This window comes from Carassius auratus, chromosome 44 (assembly GCF_003368295.1).
Source record: "Carassius auratus strain Wakin chromosome 44, ASM336829v1, whole genome shotgun sequence".
Classification (NCBI taxonomy): Eukaryota; Metazoa; Chordata; class Actinopteri; order Cypriniformes; family Cyprinidae; genus Carassius; species Carassius auratus.
The window spans coordinates 7342392-7363933 of record NC_039286.1 but is presented as its reverse complement, the minus strand read 5'-3'; the positions used below and the strand labels follow the sequence as shown (position 1 = coordinate 7363933).

The 21542-nt window shown below is 37.1% G+C and overlaps 1 protein-coding gene across 1 annotated transcript in view; it reads right to left on the bottom strand.

Moving 5' to 3' along the window:
- The window catches only part of LOC113062319 (uncharacterized), a 34219-nt gene extending 13082 nt beyond the window's left edge, over positions 1–21137 (bottom strand). The window contains exons 1-4 of the mRNA XM_026232082.1: positions 20832–21137; positions 16050–16161; positions 9707–12612; positions 3817–5458 (exon numbers count right to left, since the gene is read on the bottom strand). Coding sequence (XP_026087867.1) covers positions 3817–5458; positions 9707–12612; positions 16050–16161; positions 20832–21004 — 4833 coding nt within the window. The 5' untranslated portion in view covers positions 21005–21137. The remainder of the gene's footprint in view (positions 1–3816; positions 5459–9706; positions 12613–16049; positions 16162–20831) is intronic.
- Positions 21138–21542: the final 405 nt, after the last annotated feature.

Here is a 21542-nt window from a genome sequence, read left to right as displayed (position 1 = left end):
TATTGTATAGGGTAAATTTAGTATAGGGTGTGAATTCTGTATAGAAAAGAATTCCTTGACTGAAGTAAAGCCATCTCTCTCTTTTTCACCCATGCACACTCACGCACACACCCACGGCACAGACAAAAAAAATTGAAAAGCTATTTGAAGTTTTCTATATATATATTTAAAATGTTATTTGTGTTGTTCTTTTCTCAGATTGAACTCCCTGACAATCTGACAGAAATGTCTTGTTGTGGCCCAAAAATGGTTTGAATACATGCGGTTCATGTATGTCTTCTTTAGTCTGTGGGCTTTTTAGGTTTTTTACTGGCACACCTCACTTACACATTTTGCACTTACTGCGGAGTGTTGAGACTGTTTACATATTTGTGCCCATATGTAAATTTGATGTACTGGTTTTATTTTTTCTAAAATTGTATGACGTTTGTTTGTTATTACTACACAATACTTTTCTGACCTTTTTTTAATCTTGCCCCTGACAAATAACCCAAATTACAAAAAAAAAGACTAAAACTAACACTAAAATTAATATAAACTAAAACTAAGCATTTTCAAAAAATAAAAACTAAACTAGCAAACCAACTTTAAATACTAATTAAAACAAACCAGAATTTATAAACAAAAAGTCAAAACGTAATAAAAATAAAAACGAATGCAAAATGCAAAACCTGCTGTTTTCTTTTTCTTTTTTTGGTTTTGTCTGGTTGTCCCGAGAGACGGCATCACAGTATGTTAAGAGGTGTAAGATTTCTGTCACACGCTTGAGGTATTCAGCAAATCACAACGCACTGGATAGCAGGCCAATCGGCTAAGACCTCACTTTTCAGAATGATGAGCTTTGTAAAAATCAATGCGTTTCAGAAAGGTGAGGTGTAGAGGAGCAAAAATAATGTACATTATGTGAAAAATAATGTGGTTTTGAACCTTAAACCACGTAAACACATTGCATTACACCAAATACACAACATAATGTTATTTTTAGCAATGTCATATGATCCCTTTAATATGATAATAAGGTGCTTTTTACACCTAGGATCCAGAAGGAAACTGAAAAACAGTCTATGTAGCCTTGGAGGAGGGCCTCCGCAAACTGATATCTGTGAAGCATGAAGGTGACATTTTCTCTATGTCTGTTCCAACTGATTGGAGCTCCCTCGGACAAACAAACGGAGTTGCTCACTCTCTTACAATGACAGCTGTCAGTGTGAAAACCTTGTCCCTCTATGTTTTTGCACAGTTTTGGACATAGAAGGGCCACCATTCAAGTGTTAATTAAATATTCCATGGAGGGATATATACGGTATTTTAAAATAAATATGATGGGTAACTAGAAGCTTGTTTACAGATCACAATGCAAGCAGGGGGAAGTCTCATATTATGGTCATCATGATCGCGCATGACAACATGCAAGATCAACACTGTTCATGTACCGCAGAGTATGATTAAATTAATGTACATTTAACCAGTTTAATGTGAAGACGCACTGAAACGTAGACCTTCGTTTATGTGTTTTTGATTTACACTGTATACGAACCTGAATAGTTTGCTATTGAGGGTTGTAATAGTATTGACTCACTGACTTTAACGTTAGTTAGTTTTAGCCAGAGATACCTTGCTGGAACACAAGATGACATTAACGTTCTACTTGAGCAGATAAAAACTTAATGAGTGTATGACAACCAGAAAATTAACGTTTTTGTCTTCATTGGGATTGGGGTTGAATGCTTAGAGACATTATGCTCAGTTTTGTTTGGGTTTAGGAAATATAATAAAATAAGTTCTATTGCCCATCCTCTCAGGATACCTGGAATAAGTGTTACAAATACCCCAGGCACATCGGTTTTCCATTTTCATAGCATAAACACCATCAAACTGATGAAAGCATCAGATCTCCCATTGTTTCTCCATGGTGCTGAAACCTAAAGATGTCCGAGTTCTGCTCCCCATGCAACTGATACTCGACTCATCTGCATTCGAGGGGAGGGGCTTACCGATAGGTCAACTGGAAAATTTACAGTAAGCCACTGCGAACCCAAAGAAGGGTGTGTATGAGCAGGACATGATCTAGCCTGTCTAGATAAATTATCACCTCCCCGTGCAGCTGATACTCGACTGCCATTGGCTCATCTGCATTCGAGGGGAGGGGCTTACCGATAGGTCAACTGGCAAATTTACAGTAAGCTATTGCTAACCCAAAGAAGGGTGTGTCTGAGCAGGACATGACCTAGCCTGTCTAGAGAAATTATCAAAGCCAATTAGAGGAGACAAAGCGAATGCAGTAATATAATAAATAGCGACACATTCCATCAGCCTCTCCTTCTTTCTTTACCTATTGACAAGAGCCCAAGGGACAACCGGTTCTACTGATACCATTTCTGACCTGTCCTCAGAAAGTGGCAATTCAGCTTGATTATTCCCAATGTTTTATTCAATGGGAAAAAATATGCTGGTTTTGTCTTACATGATCATGCATTGAGAAATGCATTCAAAAAGAAACCAGCCTAATTATATAGATTATATGATTAGATACATTTTAATTTTGGTATTATGAACAGATGCAACTTCAAAAAGGGCATTGCTCTATGCATATTTACAGGAAACCAAAAAGTCTTTAATTGAAACCAGAACTATTATTATTTAGGGGGTTTGCATATTATGATATCATTACTTGTGTGACAGGAAGTAGGATGCTCCTGTAAATAGGTTTATGTGGCATCAAGTGGCAAATAGAAAATAAATTTGGATATTTAATTTTAATATAAAGTTGGATGTGGTTTCAACTGTCAGATAACTCAACAACATCACTCTATGTCAACACAGAGCAAGAGCAGTGTGACGTGAATGATAGAGGTCAAGCTGAGTTTTATAGTGGATGTGTTATCATTTGAAGTCACTCCCTAGTGACAAACCACTTCATATACAGTATCTAAATCATAAAAGTCTTTCCCACAGTAACATTAATAGTCCTTTTTCACATGATCAAACTTGTGAGACATTTTAAAGCCTTTTTTGCTGAACATCAATGTGCTCCAAATAGACAGAATGCCTAGAGAATGAAAGTGAGTATGATTCCTTTAACTGCTGAAGGTTGCACCTAGTAACTATACAAACTAACCAAACTACAGTTTTGGTGAAGCTACTTTGGTTAAAATCTAAATTTGACTTGCAAACTCGGGCTCTGTACAGTAAAGCAGTAATACAAAAGAAGACTCTACAGAACTGCTCAGTGTCTGTTTTGGAGGACAAGAGGAAATGTGAATATTGCATGAGGACTGCGGTAATGTATACTTCCATCAATCTCTATTGTAAACCTTTCATGGTGAGGTGACATAACACACCTTCTAGCCTTCCATTCACTGAGGTTTAAGGCTGAGGTGCTCAGTCCAGCTCCTGGAGAGTCTTGCAGAGTTTTTGCAGAGTTTAGTTCCAAATCTAATGATACACACAAAATTGTCTGTAGGTAAAATGAAGGAGGGTTGGAGAGAAGCTCTGCAAGATATCCAGGTACAGGGCTGAGTAGTCTAGGTTTAGTGCATCCTACACCCGAGCAGGTCTACAACACAATGCTTGGTGTAAGTGGTTTCATATCAGGTTACACTAACAGGCTGACTAGGACTAGGAAAAACAGAGTAGTGACGATACGATAATACCAAAACAACACTCTCATTGATTCCATGCCCTCATTCTCAGAGTGCTAAACTTCACCATGGCACCCTTTTGCTTTGCATTTTAAAAATACTTTACTGTTGTAGTGTTTAATGGAAATGAAGATACAGACAATGCCAACATGTATTGTGGCAAAGCAATACTCACATATGCATCAGGGAAGGCTCTGTATTTGAGGAGTACGTTCCGCTCTGGTTCTGGCTTTTGATTCACTTGGAAGTTCTTTGTGTCATTCATCAGAAGACCCCCGTCAAGGCTACTGCTGCGCTGAAGACCCAAAGGTTGAGAGTTCTTGAGGAGAGTTTCGGAGGTCAGAGAGCGGTAAAGTTCCACAGTGGACTTGGGGTTGAAACTGGAGGTGTCTTGCGAGTTTTGTTGGACAGATGGAGCCACACTCATTCGAGAAGTTTCAGTGATCCCACTGAGGGAATTTGATGGAGATGTGAGGTATGAGAAGCGCTCGATACGTGAACTGAGCAAGGCGTCAGATCCCTTGGTGGCAGAGCTTATTCGCTCTTGACTAGGGCTGATTTCAGGGAGAGATGCTGCACGGAAGATGGAGCGGTTTGAGGACTTGCCGTTTTCAATTGGCTGGAAGAAGAAGCTGTTCTCCAGGCGAGATGAGCTTCCATTTGTGTGTCCTTTTTTAGAATTTTCTTCAGTACTCAGATCGTTGTGTGAGCCCCTGCGCATGACGATGCTGTTGAGGGCCGAAGCTCTCAGGGAGAGCCCATAATTCGGGGTCTCTCCGAGCTGCTGTTCCTTCATCATGGTCAATGGAGAGCGCATGTCCTTGGGGGAACTCCAGTGAAAGCCAATGTCTGGAGGCAAACTAGAAACTCCATTCAACAACTTTGGCTCAGTAATTGATGAGACTGGAGTACGAGGAGAGAGTGGAGTAGGGGATGAGATTGGTGCATCCTCTTCAATAGGTGGCAGTGAAGAGAAGGGAGTGTTGGATGGGGTGCGTTGAAGCCTTTGCCGGACCGGTCGCTCCATGCTCTTGAGAGTGTCTACCAGGTTATCCATTTCTGAGAAAGATGTGGAAGAAAGAGTGTCAGGTTCAGGGCCAGTGGGTGAGGGAATCAGCTCTACTCGCGTAGCTTGGAAAACATCAGAGGGGTAGTCATCTGCCTCCGCGATCATCAAGCGAGAATCTAAATGTGCCTGTGAGTCAAAGACTGTTCTTCTTATCTCCTGCTCTCCCTCTCCCTCTCTCGCTACAGGTAAACTAAGCTCCACCCTGCTCCTCCCACTCTCACTCCTTTGATGAACTTCGCTCTCCACAACTTTCCAGTTACTGTTACCAAGGCTACCGTTAGTCTCTGAGGAGAAAGTAGTAGGGTGGGTCCCGGGAGAGTGAAAATGAGACGTGTAGCTGGGGGAAAGTTGAGAGGAATGCCGGTATGTGCTGTCTGTAAACGTGTAGTCTGAACTCTCTGTGAAGCTGGACTGCTTTTCTTCAGAGTTGGAATGGAGACTTTTCCACCTCCTCTCAAGCTCAGGACTGGCTCTGCTCGGTTCTGACTGATCTCTTAGCCTGATGCTGTCCAATGGACTTTCATGGTTACCAAAGTTTCCCTCTTTGTCAGTGCTGACCAGGGACACTTTGCGGACCACCATGGTATCCTCTCTGCCTTCCCGAGAAGATGATGGCCGACTGAGCTTCGTACTTAGCACCGAAACACCAGAGTTCATGTCTGTATCAGGTGCAGTCTCAGTTTCCACTTGGTTTACGGTTTCTGACTTGTCAATCACTGTACTGAGAACAGTGGATGCATGTAAGAACCTAGAACAAAAGGATAAATGTGAAATAGTTGAAAAATAAATAAAAAATAAATAAAATCCTTTAATCATCTTTTATAATGATCCTCAGCACATATTTCAAAGCTGCTGTGTTGTAAGTCAAACATTAAAATGTAATAAGAAGGCACTACAAAGTTGCTGTCACATTATTTAACTATAATAAAATGAGGTCTATGCCCAATAAATATGGAGAACCTTGGCATATGTACTTTTAAGACCAAACTCTGTTCATGTGAAAAGGAATTTGACACTTGTTTGATTCATGAATCCCTGAATTAATACATTCATATTTGAAGTAGAAACATAAAAAAGCACAAATGGCAGCCAGATCATGCAGGGTATAATTGTCCCTTTCTCATTTGGGAGTGTACTGCAATGTGGGTAGGTAAGTTTCTCGAGGAACAATGTGTTTAAAAGGGCACTTCAAAATGAATCACAGCTTTAAAAGCTTTAATCACACGCCATACAACAGTAAAAAGATGAGTGGAACTTCAGAATCTATACCATAGTACATTTTACTAATGGAAAAGACTACATATGCAATCACTTTACAACATTGAGCATGTAACAACAACAGTAAATATAATCAATAAATGTGTAAATGTGTCAATTGCTTCAGTTATCAGGGCATTGCCTGCTGGGTACAGAGAAAGTGGCATTTGTGTTGTTGCCTTTTTCAGCATGATGTATGAAGATAGAGTTTTTTACAAACTAAAAAATAAAAATAAAAATAATTAAACATTTTTTTTTAATAAAACATGTTGCATTGTGATTTATCACTATCTTCAAAAGCGATGTCTCTTCATCAACTTTGTAGTAATGCATTTTTACCTGACATAGCAAATATTATCAGTTGATTTGGCATTATGATGGCACTATTACAAACGAGAGATATAGTGTATATATTATCTGGCTATGATTTACAGACACAAGATAGAACTAATTCCCAAAATGTTTGTCTCTGCTAGTTACAGAATACTAGTTAAATATTATCTAAACAGGAAGACCCCTGGCTTGAGATTAACACACATTCCACACATAATCAGACTGAAAACAGAAAGAGTATAAACTGAATGCTCGCATGTTATATACTCACATTAATATACACACATCAAATCACACAGGTAAACGCATTTTAAAGTAATAACATTAGTAGGTTTAGATTACTTTCACTTTATGATAAATATATGTTTAATTTATATTAAAGAAACAATTACTTATAATTTGACTGAAGGCAAGACACAGAGACAAGATAAAGAGGATGTGTCACTTCATATGATGAAGAACAGAGAACAGAGAGAGAGAGAGAGAGAGAGAAACAGAACACTACTATGTCATGTAGTTTATTTTTTCACTACATTTAGCCCTGAGACAATTAAAGGGAGAAGTATCAAGTTATAGGTTGGCAGAACTAGTCACTCTGGATAATCTACAGTGAATCACACCCCCTGGTGGTAAAGCTGAGCCTCACATTCCAACTTTGGTCTCCTGCAATTTGAAATGTAATCAACAGATTTTAATAAAATTCCTTAGAAATTCACACTCATTAGCTGTACTGCACCATCATTCACACTTGTGTATTATGTTCTTTGCCAGCATATTCACACATTAGTTCAAGCGAATTTCCAGAGCATTTTGTCTACATTCTGAGAATTGTTGTGGTTCTGATATTGGGTGGTGGCCAAGCTCTGTTCTGTGGTTATTTGCATGTGTTCACCAGACATGTCTCACTGGAGTTAAAATAGCTTAAAACAAAACATTATTGCCTAAATAATAAAAAAAAGTGTTTTTTCAAGCTGTCCGTTCAAGTTGATTCTCTTACAGCCTTTGGTTTAGAGGTCAGGTGCATTAGGAATGTAGATGTTTGTGTGTTTAGCCAATTCACATGCTATGTGACACACCACGGAGATCTGTAATTGTCCCTGTCAGTTAAGGTGTAGCTTAAAGTCTCCATTTCACTTTTATAGAAATGGCATCCATAATTGCTGACTGGTCCTTAACAAGCATTTCTGTGTATTTACACAAACACTCATGACCATTATAGACTGATAGACATCTGCCTAATGAACTGAAAGATTGTTACAAAGCATGTCTGTTTGTTAAAAATCACGATCAATTCAAAGGTGTGTGTTCCAGATATGATACAATACCTCCCCCCATGGGTATCATTCAATTTTAGATCTATCAGAATATTAATTCAAATTCAATACTATAATAATACAGTATAATTGTTCAAATCTTTTATATTGTTATAGTATAAACACGACTTGTGCTAAGTGCATGCTAAGGATTAGACTATGTGTCAGCACTCATTCCCAAATGAACATGCATAACACATTTGCTCAAAGGTAAAGTAATATTAACATCATTTAATTTACATTTCTTGAAAGGCAGATTAAAAAGTTGCATACGCCCATGTAAGAATAATGTCCATTTTTACAACTTCATGAGCACATTCTACAGACAATCATATTGTTCACAGAAATCTCTGGTTCATTCTGATGGAATGTTCCATTAAGCTTGTATGAGTCAGTAATCAAAAGAGGGCGGAGCTTAGCGAAGGGTCAACTGTAGTAAATACTTCATCAGACTCATTTCTGACAGTTTACTATAGTAATTGTATGGATTCTTTCAGCTTTTTCATACCAAAATAGGAACATTGGAATTTTCATAAAATTGCCAATATAAACCAGGGAATTAATTTTAAATAAGGGTCATCATTATTATTTTTTTTATTTTTTGCTAAATGCCAAAAACCAAAGTTAAATAGCACATTTACACTTCCAGGCAAAAACATTTAACATTCTATTCACAACATATCTGATGAGACATGTTAGGAGACAGACAGCACTGATAACAAGGCTGAAGCTAAGAATATACAAATAAGAATGAGACAATGGGGACAAGTCTTTCGTAACGTCTTTCTGTCACTTGCATCCCTGCAATCATTCTAGACATCCACATACTAGGCATCACTCAGAACTACAACAAGAAAGTGCACTGATTTTTGCTTTGAAGCACATTCCCACTGCTGTTGTTAAAAATGTACTAGCATCTGTACAAATGAACATCAAGTTAGAAACGGCATTTAACTCAAACACATGCATGAATTAAGCATGACCAATATCTAAATGTGAAAGTGCAGTATGAAAATCCATCAGCCACACTCCTGGTGGTTATACCTGTTTGCCTAAGTAAGAAATCAAGTGAATCTCAGCTGTTTTGGCATTGGCCTTCATTCATGATGGCTATTGCCAGAATGTGTATCATCAAGTATGAGTCAATAGCATACTTTGAACTACCTTACATTCCTTCAGCAGCCCATCCCATTCAAATAAATGTAGAGATGTGAGGTTGAAAGCAGGTGGGGCTTTGATAAACCAGTCCCTTCTTGGGATAAGAACTTCAACCTCACTTACAAAATAATTAGAATTTCATCTTAACTCATCTAAAAGAGACAGAATAATAAATCTGTATATATACTCCATAAAAAAAATTAAAAAAAAGAAACTGGCAGGGAGAGAGAAACAGAAGCCAAAATAGTTGCTGAACACGTGGAATAAGAAGGGTGCAGTACATAAACAATTTTATGCCCATATCTATCTCCCATAATTTGTCTTCATCTCATATATCACTTTAATCAGAAAAATGAACAACCATAAACAAAGTCACTTCATATAATAACCCCCTTTTTAATATCTTTTTCTATACTTTTATTCATTTCACTTCTGTTCTAGCTTGAGCACACACTCACACTTAAAACCTGGCATGGTGTACAGCAAATATTGATGGCCATCATGAGAAACTATTTGCGCTGTTCCTCATTCGTAAGCCCCTCTGGATTGTTGCGCCAGCCAAATGAAATAATATATATGTGAAGTAAATCACATGCAATCAGAATTGAGGGGTTACATTTGTCTGTTCCCCATGCGAAAAGTGTGTAATTCAAGCAAGATAAGCTGAATTGCTTTTGCATCTTCTATTAACCTATTCATGAATGAATAAAATAATTTTTACAAATATAATTTTTTTGTTTATAAACACACACACACACACACACACACACACACACACACACACACACACACACACACACACACACATATAATTGTAGTTATACATTTATAAAAAAATATATATCTAAGTATTCAATCAGGTTTTCAGATCAATACATTATATTTCAAACAGTACACAAATTGCCTGTAAAAAATGTGAAAATCTTGTATCTCACCTTTCATCTGTTATTAAACTTCTTGAAAGTAGCTGATCAGGAACAGCGTTAACTTCTGCTAGATTTTCCTTTTCCCTTTTGGTGTCTGGTGTACTTTCGCTGATTTCTACCCAATTCCTGTGAGTGATATTATCTCTGTCTATCTTTACCTCTGTCACTGTCACCTCTCCCTGTTTGTGGCTTGTGTCTCTGGTGTGTCTGAAGGTCTCCTCTGTGGTGTGTGCAGTGGAGATCTTCTCACTGTTATGTTCTTGACTTTCACTGCCCTGTGATCTTGGGAGAACTGTGGCTACATCCACAGTCTCTTCACCGGTGCTGTGTTCCTCCTCCTCAGCGTAGTGGTTTTCAGGGCTTGTTTGGTATTTGCACCTTGCCGTGTCCTTCAGTATTGTTATCTCTCCGCCTGACTGGTGTGGGGCCGAGGGGTGGAGACAAATCTCCAGATGACTGTGTGTTTTCATGCTTGAATCTGCAAGTGATACCTTCACTGGCTCAGAGAAGGGAGGGGCAGAAGTGCATTCTTCAGGGCTACATTCTTGATTGACTGGTAGGGCTGGTTTCAGTGGAGCGAGATGGTGAATCTGCTGCTCTGCTTGACCTGTCAACACCTCAATGCCTCCAAATACCTCTGCTTCCATTGCACCTTGCGTTGCAGATGCTTCTCTTGTGCTTTGGACCATTTTCAATTCATTTCTCTTCTCTTCAACTAACGCATATGTTTCAGAAACCTTGTAAAATAACATTTGCTCTTGTGATAAAACATCCATGATTTGCTCTGATCCGGTGTCTTTTTCTAGATTCGATGGAACTACATACTTTTCGTCATAAATGTCCCCTAATTCACTTTGTTCCTCAGCTTCTTGGGCATATTTCTCCTTTCCAGACATGTGAAAGTCATTTCCAAGGTCCATACTCTCAGCTGTGGTTTCAGCCTGGCCTTCTATTATCTGCTCTGATTCAGGGTCTTGAACAAATGTAATGTCATGATTTTCATTATAAATATCATCTAATCTACTTCCTTCCTCCACTTCTGGTCCACTTTTGTTCTGCAGGTCATTTCTAGTAGTCAGAACTGCTGTGGTTTCAACCTGGTCAATCAACTCTTGATTTACTTGAGTAGATGCCTCCTGAACTTCTTCCTCAGGATCTTCATACTCTTCGAATGTTTTCTGTTGTTGTGTGTCCACCTCTGTCTCTGGGGTTTGAGAGCTGAACACCTGGTCTGAAACATCTAAGTGAGGGGGAGGATGAATTATGAAGGCAGGTATGACTTCAGAGGGCAAAGCGCAGGAGATATCACTGTCTGGAAAATCAGAGGAAGTTTCTGAAGAGATGATCGATTTAGCTCGGTCATCCTCCTGACTTATTCGGTCTTGTTCTGATATTTCAGTTTGGGTTTCCACATCTGAATAAGACATATTGTTAGAGAGACCTCTCTGGGAATGGTCAGGGCTGATAAGGTCTGAGGAACCTGAAAGGTCAAAGGTGACAGTTGACTTACTGATGGTGTAGGTTCTTGAAACAGCTGACTGAGGTAAAGAGATATTTGACTCATTCTCAAGAAGGACAGGTTCAGCAGGGCTAGGTTTCACTGAACCATATGTCAAGGACAAATCATTGTTTGTTTCATACGAATCCATTGAAATAGTCTCACAATTAATCTTAGGGTGAGTTTCCTTCAGTAAATTTGAATCTAAAGTGGAATGTACAGTGATTGTGGGTAAACTTTGAGGTACTGAACTTAAATCACTTTCAGAAACATCAGTGTTGGACAGAGATAAAATTGGCTTTTTATCAGTATCAGCATCCAAACTGTTCTCTGCAGTTATGGAGGAGGATAAAGTGCTAGATACAATCACATCTGGCATAGATGAAACCATATCGGCAATGAAGGGGTCAGTGTTGACGGCATTGCCATTGCTGGCAGATGTGTTTCTGTTATTTGCAGCGCTGGTTTGAGAATCTTCTGCCTCAGTTGATATAGTGTAATGTGGAAGACTGGAGGAATGTTCTGGAAGGGTATCGGCAGTATATGAGTTTAGGCTGGAACTCTGGGTCACAGTATTGTTTGATGTGGAATCATCAAGGATGACAGAGGGGGTACTGTGGGGGATGGAAGAGTCAAAACTTTGTGGGGTGGAAGAAATGGAACTTTGGGGAATGGAAGGGATGGAACTCTCGTGGATGGAGAGGATAGCAGAGGTTACATCTTTTGATTCTTTACGTTCCAGGTGTGACTCTTTTTGGAAAATAATTTGGTCATTTTTAGAAGTAATGTCTGTGGTGAAGGTGTTGACCTCAACATCTGCTGAAATTCCTGATTCAGATGTTTCAAAATCAGAGAAAGGGTGATCATCCCTAAAAGAAACATCAATCGGGTTCAGATCAATGTTTGATTTATGGACTATGCATGTGACTGTACTTGCTGTAGTTCCAATATTCAGAGCAGGCCTGAACGAATCAGTTATTGTAGACTCAGGGTTGGAGTACAGAACAGATTTATCTTCAGATGGGCTATCTGGGGGGGTCTGGTCAGCATCACTATCAGACAGTGAAGAGTCAATATATGGTATCGATGTACTGTCCAGATTTGAAGGCACAAAACCTGCCTCCTCCTCATTAAGCTTAGACATGTCACTCATGATATTCTGGGATTGGGATTGGTCAGAAGTACAGGAGGGTTCTGGTGTAGGCACTGCTGTCTTCAAACCAACCTGGTTTTGTTCTGCTTCTTCCTGGATGTCAAATTCTTCCTGTTCACTGATGCGATCCTTGAGCACTGGGGCTTCACTATTGCTTGAGAGTCCCTGGGGTAGATCACTTTTCTTCTTCTTCTTCCAGGATAAGGATACAGCAAAGCCCTTGGATTTACGGAGGTCACTCTCCGAGTAGCTGTGCTGCACTTTCTAAAAAAAAGAAAGAAAGGAATATTAAGTCAGAAGTTAAAGTATAGAAGTAAAAAAAAATAAAAATAAAGAAGGTGAAGGGGAAAATGAATGCAATAAAAAAGAGAAAGAAAGAGGACAAAGTTTAAAGATCACAGAGATTTACATAATATTAATAAAGTAATATAATATAAAGATGCGTTAATATTCATCTGAATTTTGTTGACATTTGATATCACAAATATACAGTGTATACAAGTCCTTGCATGTTGACTCAAGAAACATTATGTCTCATAATAACCTGCCTGATTGGTATTGTCTAATGAATTCCTTGGGCACGAGAGGTATGAGGCGACGATTCAACGGAAAGAGCTTTTGTTACTAAAGTATTCATGAAACACCCTTCTATCTTAGTTTTATTTTCTGAATGTGATTTAACCACTTTCATCAATGTCAAACAAGAGCACAGACTACAACAGAGTAGAAGCACAAATAAAACTGTATTTGTTGTTAAACATCACATTTAATAATTATTGAAACCTGAAACTGCAAATAGCTATAATGGGATTTTTATATAAACAGTAATAAGGAGGATGAAGAAGAATAAAAAATAAGAAAATCGGTCCCACTTTATATTAGGTGGCCTTAACTACTATGTACTTACATAAAAAAAAATAAGGACAATGTACTTATTGTGTTCATATTGTATTGCAAAACACTTTTGCTGCTATTGAGGTGGGATAGGGGTAAGGTTAGAGAGAGGGTTGGAGGTATGGGTAAGTTTAAGGGTGGGTTAAGGTGTAAAGTATGGGTCAACAGTGTAATTATAAATGTATTACAGAAATTAAATACAGATGTAATTACATGTAGTTATTTTTTAAATATAAGTACAGTGTACAAACATGTATGTACACAATAAGTACATTGTACTAAATTATTAATGAAAATGTAAGAACATAGTGGTTAAAGCCACTTAATATAAAGTGGATCTAGAAAATCATATTACTAAAATAAACAATCGACAGATTAATAGATGCTCAAAACAGCTGTTAGTTGCATATCTAGTAATTTAGTCACAACCATGTGTTATCACAGTCCTTGGGGAAATGAAATCTTGTTCTGCTGTCTGGTGAAATATGATAGGTCTACTGCTAAAGTGAATTCAGTGTTCCATCTGATAACATTAGAGGATGAAATGACATGAAGTGAGATAAAGAGAGATGTGCAACTGTCTGTCAGTCTGGGTGGAGGCCCTTGTATTCCTTGAGCTGCGGGTGGTACAGTAGTTCAAAATGACCATATCTGCAGGTCATCATCAGTCAACCTGTCATATAGCTTAACCAATCAATACTGTTGTGAAATGCACAACTCAGTCTCAGTTTTTTAAAATGACACACACACACACACACACACAAACCAATTATAAATAAATAAATAAATAAATAAATATATATATATATATATATATATATATATATATATATATATATATATATATATATATATATATATATATATATATATATATATACATATATATATATATATATGCTAGGCATCTTTGATTACGAACACAACACATTTTTGTGATACTGAATCTGATGCAAAACATCTGAATGAAGCCAAACCTTAATTACATGAAAAGCGATATACATTATTCATGAAGCACATCAAGTCAAATTTTATTAACTTACTGAAATCTTTATTTTGAAGTCATTGTGGATTGTTCAGCCAAAATAAACACTCACACATTCATGTACATTCACATGCAAATAGCTCCACCTGCTGGTCAAGTGAAAAAAAAAGAAATTATAACCAAAATCTATGAACTTTTGTGCAACCAAAAACAAAACTAAAGTGCCCAGTTCCTGATTTTACTCTGGAAAATAAATAAACACACACACACACACGATCACTTACATTTTATCAGAGGACATGGCGAGACAGGATCGGCAACTTCATCCTTGCCACACCGACTCAGAAAACACTATTTTATTAGTAAATAATTCAATCTCCATTCTATTTCCCCCTGACACATTCATGGTAATTACTTTTGCGGAAAGCTTTTGCCTATTGCGTGTATTTAAACGCAGAACTGTTCAGCTGCACTGACGGCACATAGATATTTGATATTTGGATCAATGTAGGCTACATTTGTGAATGCACATTTTCACCAATGTCGCGCATCAGGTCACGGCTTCCATGCACATCTTACAGAAAAGCAACTTACAATCACAACTTCATTGTGCTGTTACTTCTTTCGAGCCGAATTACACAAAATTGGTCAGGTCCCGACAGCATCAGGTGTTATAATAATGGTAAGTATAATTATTTATTTATTTCAGTGAATGTAATCAATTAGATATCATAATATTTAGGCTATAATAGGCTATTATAAATCTGGTTGGTTTGTACTGGTGACATAATATGTAAATAAAATATGCAGCCCAGTGGAAAAAAATGTTGAGAACCACTGGACAAAACCAATAACAAATACTAAATAGATTACATTAAGAATAATGTAAGAATATTATTATTAATGTAAAATAAGTATTTGTTATAAAATTGCTTGGTTTCGATCAGTGTTTTGGAGTATACTAGCTTATATATGGCCTTAAAGGCTTGTAGACAGACTCATGAGTCTTTAAAAAAAGAGGACAGGACAGAAGCAAGAACAATAAATATGTACAGCACCATTCAAAATGAGGCCCCCTCATGTTTTCCACACAACTCAGTGCTCCTAAAATGACATTTAGCAAAATTCTCCTTAATCATCTGTATCCTTCATCATGTCTGTGCATGTCTTCCGTGCAAAAACAAAACAAAACAAGTATGCATATTATTTTCTGTACTACTGAACACAAGCATGACAGGAGAGACTAAATCATTTTTTCATAACATCCTCATCAATAAATAACTGTTTATTTATTCATTCATTTAAATTTAAAAATAAGGATGTAAATATATGAGATTGACTGTAGCAATTAACAATTGTGAAACAAGTATAATTGATATTTGGGATCGGTGTGCAATTAAAACCATCCGGTTTCAAGATAGGATTCATCTGCAAATATTTTATGCTAAATTGGTATTAATTTGATTGAAGTTTAAGCAGGAATTGAGAAAGATGGTGCTGTTAGATCATTTACCAGCAGGGGGAAAAGGAGCCACACTAACCAGCCAAACCTTGACTCCTTCCTTGGTAATAAATGTATTGTTTATTTTTATTATTTTGTGTACATACTGGACCTTACAGGCTTTGCCTTCATTTTCAAGATCTGTGTTTAAATATTAGTAATATTTTAACTCTTTTTTTTTTACATTGCAAAATATTACCACCATATACTGAAGGTTTTTGCAAATTAACTCTAAAATCAAAAGATAAATGTTTCCAGGTACTGCATAGCCATACACTTGTATGTACTGTATACTGAAGTACAAGTGAGGTACTCTCTGACCTTTGACCTGAGGACAGTGCCAAAGAAAGATGTCTTGCGTTTAGCCCCCCTCTCATCATCCTGAGTTTCACTGTCTCCCAACGTCCCAGCTCCCAACGTCCCAGACTCAGTTCTGTGGAAGACGACATTCAGTTAGACATCTGGAGATTGAGGATTCGGTTTAAAGTTCGGATAAATGCACAAAGAGCAAAGAAAGCAAACAAAAAAGCTGCCTTGAGTTTGTTGTGTGGCGCCAATGCTCGAGTCAGCCAGTGAAAATGACGAGAATGTGAAACATTCAATCATCAGTCTTTCCTAAGCTCATCCAAATACAAATATGTGTAAACAGGTTATTGATTCTCTTAAAAAAATATATACATTCAGTGGAAACCTGCTGCATGCTTTCAGACAACAAGATGTGGACACACAGTGCTCTCTAAAACAAATGCACTAATGCAAAGACACCCACTGTGGCCCATTGTACAGGACCACCTAAAATAACTTAAATGGGTGCAAACCACAGTGAAAACAGTCATGCAGTCAGGAATACAGGCATCAGTGCATCAGGACTCTTATTCACTTTCTTAATGTTAACAATGGCCTAATTATCTATTATATGATCAGTGGATGCAATTCATATCTCAGCTCTGATTTGGCCAGCATTAAACAGAAAATAGTAAGGTGGAACAGGTGCATCCAAAAGTCCCCCTCATGAAGGAAGCAATCACATTTTTTCAAAGTAAATCACATAGTTGTCAGTCACTTAAACCTATTTTAAACAAAGAACAACTGTTACTTGAGTAACTTGAATGACTGATGAATTGAAGTAACTTATCCTTTGCGTTATGTGATAGAATCCTTCAAAAAATGTCATGTATACAGCTGAGACTGATTCTAAGTTTTTGCAGTGATGATCTAGGAACCTAAACATAGCATGAGAGCAATCAGAAGGGAGTTGTTTGAGGCCTAAAGATTGCAGGGTCTTTTGTTAAATATCCCGCTTCACATTCCAAACCCACTCTTAAAAACCCTCAGGCACATGCCTCTGAAAATGTGTTGGTTCAAAGATGCATAAACAAATTAAAGCAGAACCTGAGAATAATCACTGAAGTGATATTTGTTTAACCTGTAACTGTAAAAATATTTATATTCTTTAAAGGTCTCATCTTTACAGGTTATCACTCTCATGCCAACAGCATCAGGTGAAAACAAGCTGAAACTTTTACTCTTCACTATCTTGGTTTTTTGATCAAGCTTCTCCCCAGAGGGGAGAACAGCAAAAGTATGAGTTTCACTCTGTGTGATGGAAGACAATAATCATGCATTGAGCCAGTTCCTTTAGGTAGAACCATATAATTTGCTGGTAGCACAGAAAATTAACTCAACAGAAAAAAAATACTTGTTATCGTTAACTTAAATTAGTTAAATTATTTGTCTTTATGTAGTGAGGCAAGAAATAGATTTCAAGTCCTGTGCCTTTCCAGAGCACAGGAAACCAGACAGGTAATTTATAAAATAGGTAAATAAAAAAATACAAAAAATCTTTACAACAGCTCTTCTATAATTATTTTCATAAACTTCTTTAACATTATATATATATAATAACTTCTATAACATTATATATATATATATATATATATATATATATATATATATATATATATATATATATATATATATATATATATATATATATATATACATCACACACACTTAAGTGTCATAAGTGTCAATTATTCAAAACTGAGATTTATACATAATCATAAAAGCTGAATAATTAATCTTTGCATTGATGTATGGTTTATTAAGATCGGACAAGATTTGGTCGAGATGCAACTATTTGAAAATCTATAGATATAGAATCTGAAGGTGCAAAAAAAACAGAATATTCAGAATATCGCCTTTAAAGTCATCCAAATGAAGTCCTTAACAATGCATATTACTAATCAAAAATTACATTTTGATATATTTAAGGTAGAACATTTACAAAATATCTTCGTGGAACATGATCTTTACATAATATAATAATTTTTGGCATAAAAAAAAATCTATAATTTTGACACATTCATTGTATTTTGAGCTATTGCTACAAATATACCCCATCGACTTAAGACTGGTTTTGTGGTCTCATAAGCGACTCAGAAATGTTTCACTCTGGTTGCAAGCGACATTTGCAGTTGGATTCTCAACTTACAAACACTTTGTGAGACCTTTCTGTTGACCCATATAGCACAGACTACACAATGTTGCTATCAAGTCTACTATCCAAGACAATACTAAACTATGTTAAGTCTGTCTACACAAGCAACAGGATTGAGGATTTGAAATGTACGCCTGTCACAGACCTCACTGTGAGTGCACACTGCACAGTTTGTTTGCCTTTGAGTCACAGTTTATTTAGGAATGGAGACACATGGCGAACAGTGTTTGAATAAGCATCTCAACGTATTGTACCAAGCAAACACAGGGGACAGATCCTGTCTACAACAGACAGGTTCTGAAGAACAGTCACATGTCAAGGTGTTTTTATAAGATTACAGCAGTTTGCTTACCTGAGGGAGGAGCTTTTGTGGCCGTATAACCTACAATAGTCACATACAAAAGCTGGTTGTTGAGGGTTTTTAACTAAGGGTTGGGTTGTGTGAATATGCAAATCCAAACATCCAAACAAACATGCTCTTCACACAATATTGGGTCCTTTTGGGTAGGAATTAGAGCGACTGATTATTATACATGATTAAACTCAACTCACCCATTAACCAACATTCACAGCCAAAACAAATATCTGGTATCACCATCATTGCAGCCTATAAATCACCAGCGTTCTACCACCCTTGAAATTACGGAACAATTGTAATCATTATATGAATATGACTATGAGTTACACTTATATGACTGAAAGGGACCATAAAGCAACACTGCAACTACTGACTTCTTTCTAAGCACATTCACCATCTGACTACTGTAGGTGAAGCTGATGAGCATATTCAAACAGAAAGGGGTGGACAGAGCCAAGACTAACACCAAAGTCCACTGCATAGCAAGTCTGCAATGTTTTAAGGTACATGTGTACCATTTAATCTCACAGATAAGTATCCCAACAGGACAGGACATTTATCTTGCGACTCAAAAAGCTTATTAAACATTGTTTTTTACTTACAGTAAAACAAACCGAGCTACTGAGCTCGGTAAAGCCGCATTTGACAGCCACAGTCTAATAGATTACACCTTTAGATTGAATATGAAACTGTTATTAAACTAAAACAGTACTTTTTATGATGCCGTGGATGTGTAGTTTGAAAATTGTGGCATTTATGTTGGTGCATGGTATCGATGTTATCTCTTATACTCGTCAGTGCTGTTTGTCTAACTGTTTCTTCTCCTAATCATCATCTATATCGCTATACTTCAAATGCAACTGTTTTGTGCCGGAGCACAACTGTGTGCGTGCGTGCGACGGTTCACGTGAAAAAAGGCCAAACCCGAACTCTTTTCCAATGCAAAGCATATTTACACTGTCTGAATCGTTCCATATCCCCTATATCGTGCACTACACCATACAGAAAATACTAATTTTGTGAACGAGAAACCGATGGCATCTGAGGATTCAGCATCTAATGGCAGAATGTTTTGGTTTCTAGGAGCATTTTATTGGACAGAATTTTTTTTTTTCTTTTTCTTTTTTAATTGAACAGACTGATGAGAATCTGAAGTGCAGGGAGATGTCATCAAAATTGTTGATCCAATAATGTTGTTAGAGACTGTACATTTTGAATGCTTATATCTCCTAAATGCGAATTTGTCATTGTTTTGCAGCACACTAACTTATAGATAACCTTAAGGCTAACATATTCATATTAAAAACCAAAAACTTCAATTTTGATTTCATGGGGATGTTAACTTTGCAGTGTCTATCTCTTTATGATCATCACCCATGCAGTGTGAGTTTCCTACAAATAATAAACAAAAATCAGCACACTGCCACTACTGCTCTCAAAATGTTATTACAATCTCAAAGTTTAGACCCTAAAGTTAGACTAGAGCTAGGGCAAAGGCGCAAAGCAATAGGCCGAGTTCAGGTAATCACAGCCATGCATATGGAGCCCAAAAACACAATCTCTATTCAGACATTGCTTTTACATAATAGCTATTTAAACAATTAGTTAGTGACGATAAACTTGCAGGGAGGTACGATTGTTGTTCTGTGTGTGTGTGTGTGTGTGTGTGGGGGGGGGGGGATTCTACCCGCGAACATGAAAAACAATTCGCAGTAACAGTGTTACAGTGTTACAATAGCTCAATTCCGCGGGAAAACCGCTGACCTGGCAACACTGGGAGCGGAGCAACTGAATCAAATTAAAGCGGAGCAACTGAATCAAATTAAAGCAAACTATACTTTGACTACAGAATATAGCTAGTTTTTAAATACTTACAGAATAAAACATAATAGGTTGCATTTGATTTATTAACATAATAATTGTCAAAATTCTTACCAATGCTCGGTCTTAGCAGCTACAGTACTGGATTACAAATGTGGTAAAACGTTGTCCCAATTAATTCAAGAACATTTTTATACATATAGGCTTCAAATATAAGTAAAATCACAGTAACAAACATATTCATTGGTCTCGTGATTTTTATTATTATTATTATTATTTTTTAGCTTGTGGTTTTACATATCGTTTAAACTAGTACAGATGGCAGATATTGGTTTTAGACTATCTGACATGACATGGACAAAAATAAGCATGGATCATTCAGTAGCCTATAGTTATAACGGCAAACAGAATGAAATGGTTTTACCTTGGAGCCTTTAGGCTCTCCTGTAAACTGTGCGATTTCTTTGTCTTCCATTTAATAAATTTGAGCGTTCCTTTGCTGCTGTCATCTTTCTCCACAGACTCTTTGAGGTTTGCTTCACTTTTAGAAAACAAATTCCTCAAAGATTTTTTGGTGGAAAAACTCTTTTTCGCCATGGCGAAACTTCTGAACGATCACCACAGAACCACGCGAATGACTTGAGTAAAAGTTGATTACGGTGTCGAGGCACGTTGAGGAACCTACTGCTCTCTAATACACAGTCAAACCTTACGCTCCCCCACGAACAGATGCTCTGGCTGTACATGTCAAAGATAGTGAGACACCTACCGAGTATTTTTGTATCGGCGCGCACATCATTTCCATAAACGTTATCAAGATAGGCAAGTTCTCTAGGTTATGAAACACAGCCATAGACTCTACTTTATTAGTGTTAGGGTTATGCTATTACTGACTCACCGTAGTGAATCAAATCTTTTGAATCAGATTAATTCACTAATTTGATCAGCGTCCATTTGTGCAGGTTAGTGTGAGTAAATGAATCATTCATTCGACTATTTCCCAAAACAAAGTCCTTTATTAAAATTAGGTTTCACTATATAAATAAATAAATAAATAAATAAATAAATAATAAATAAATTCTTCCATTCAGTCAACTGATCATGTTGTGGCAAGAAATAACAGCCTATATAAATT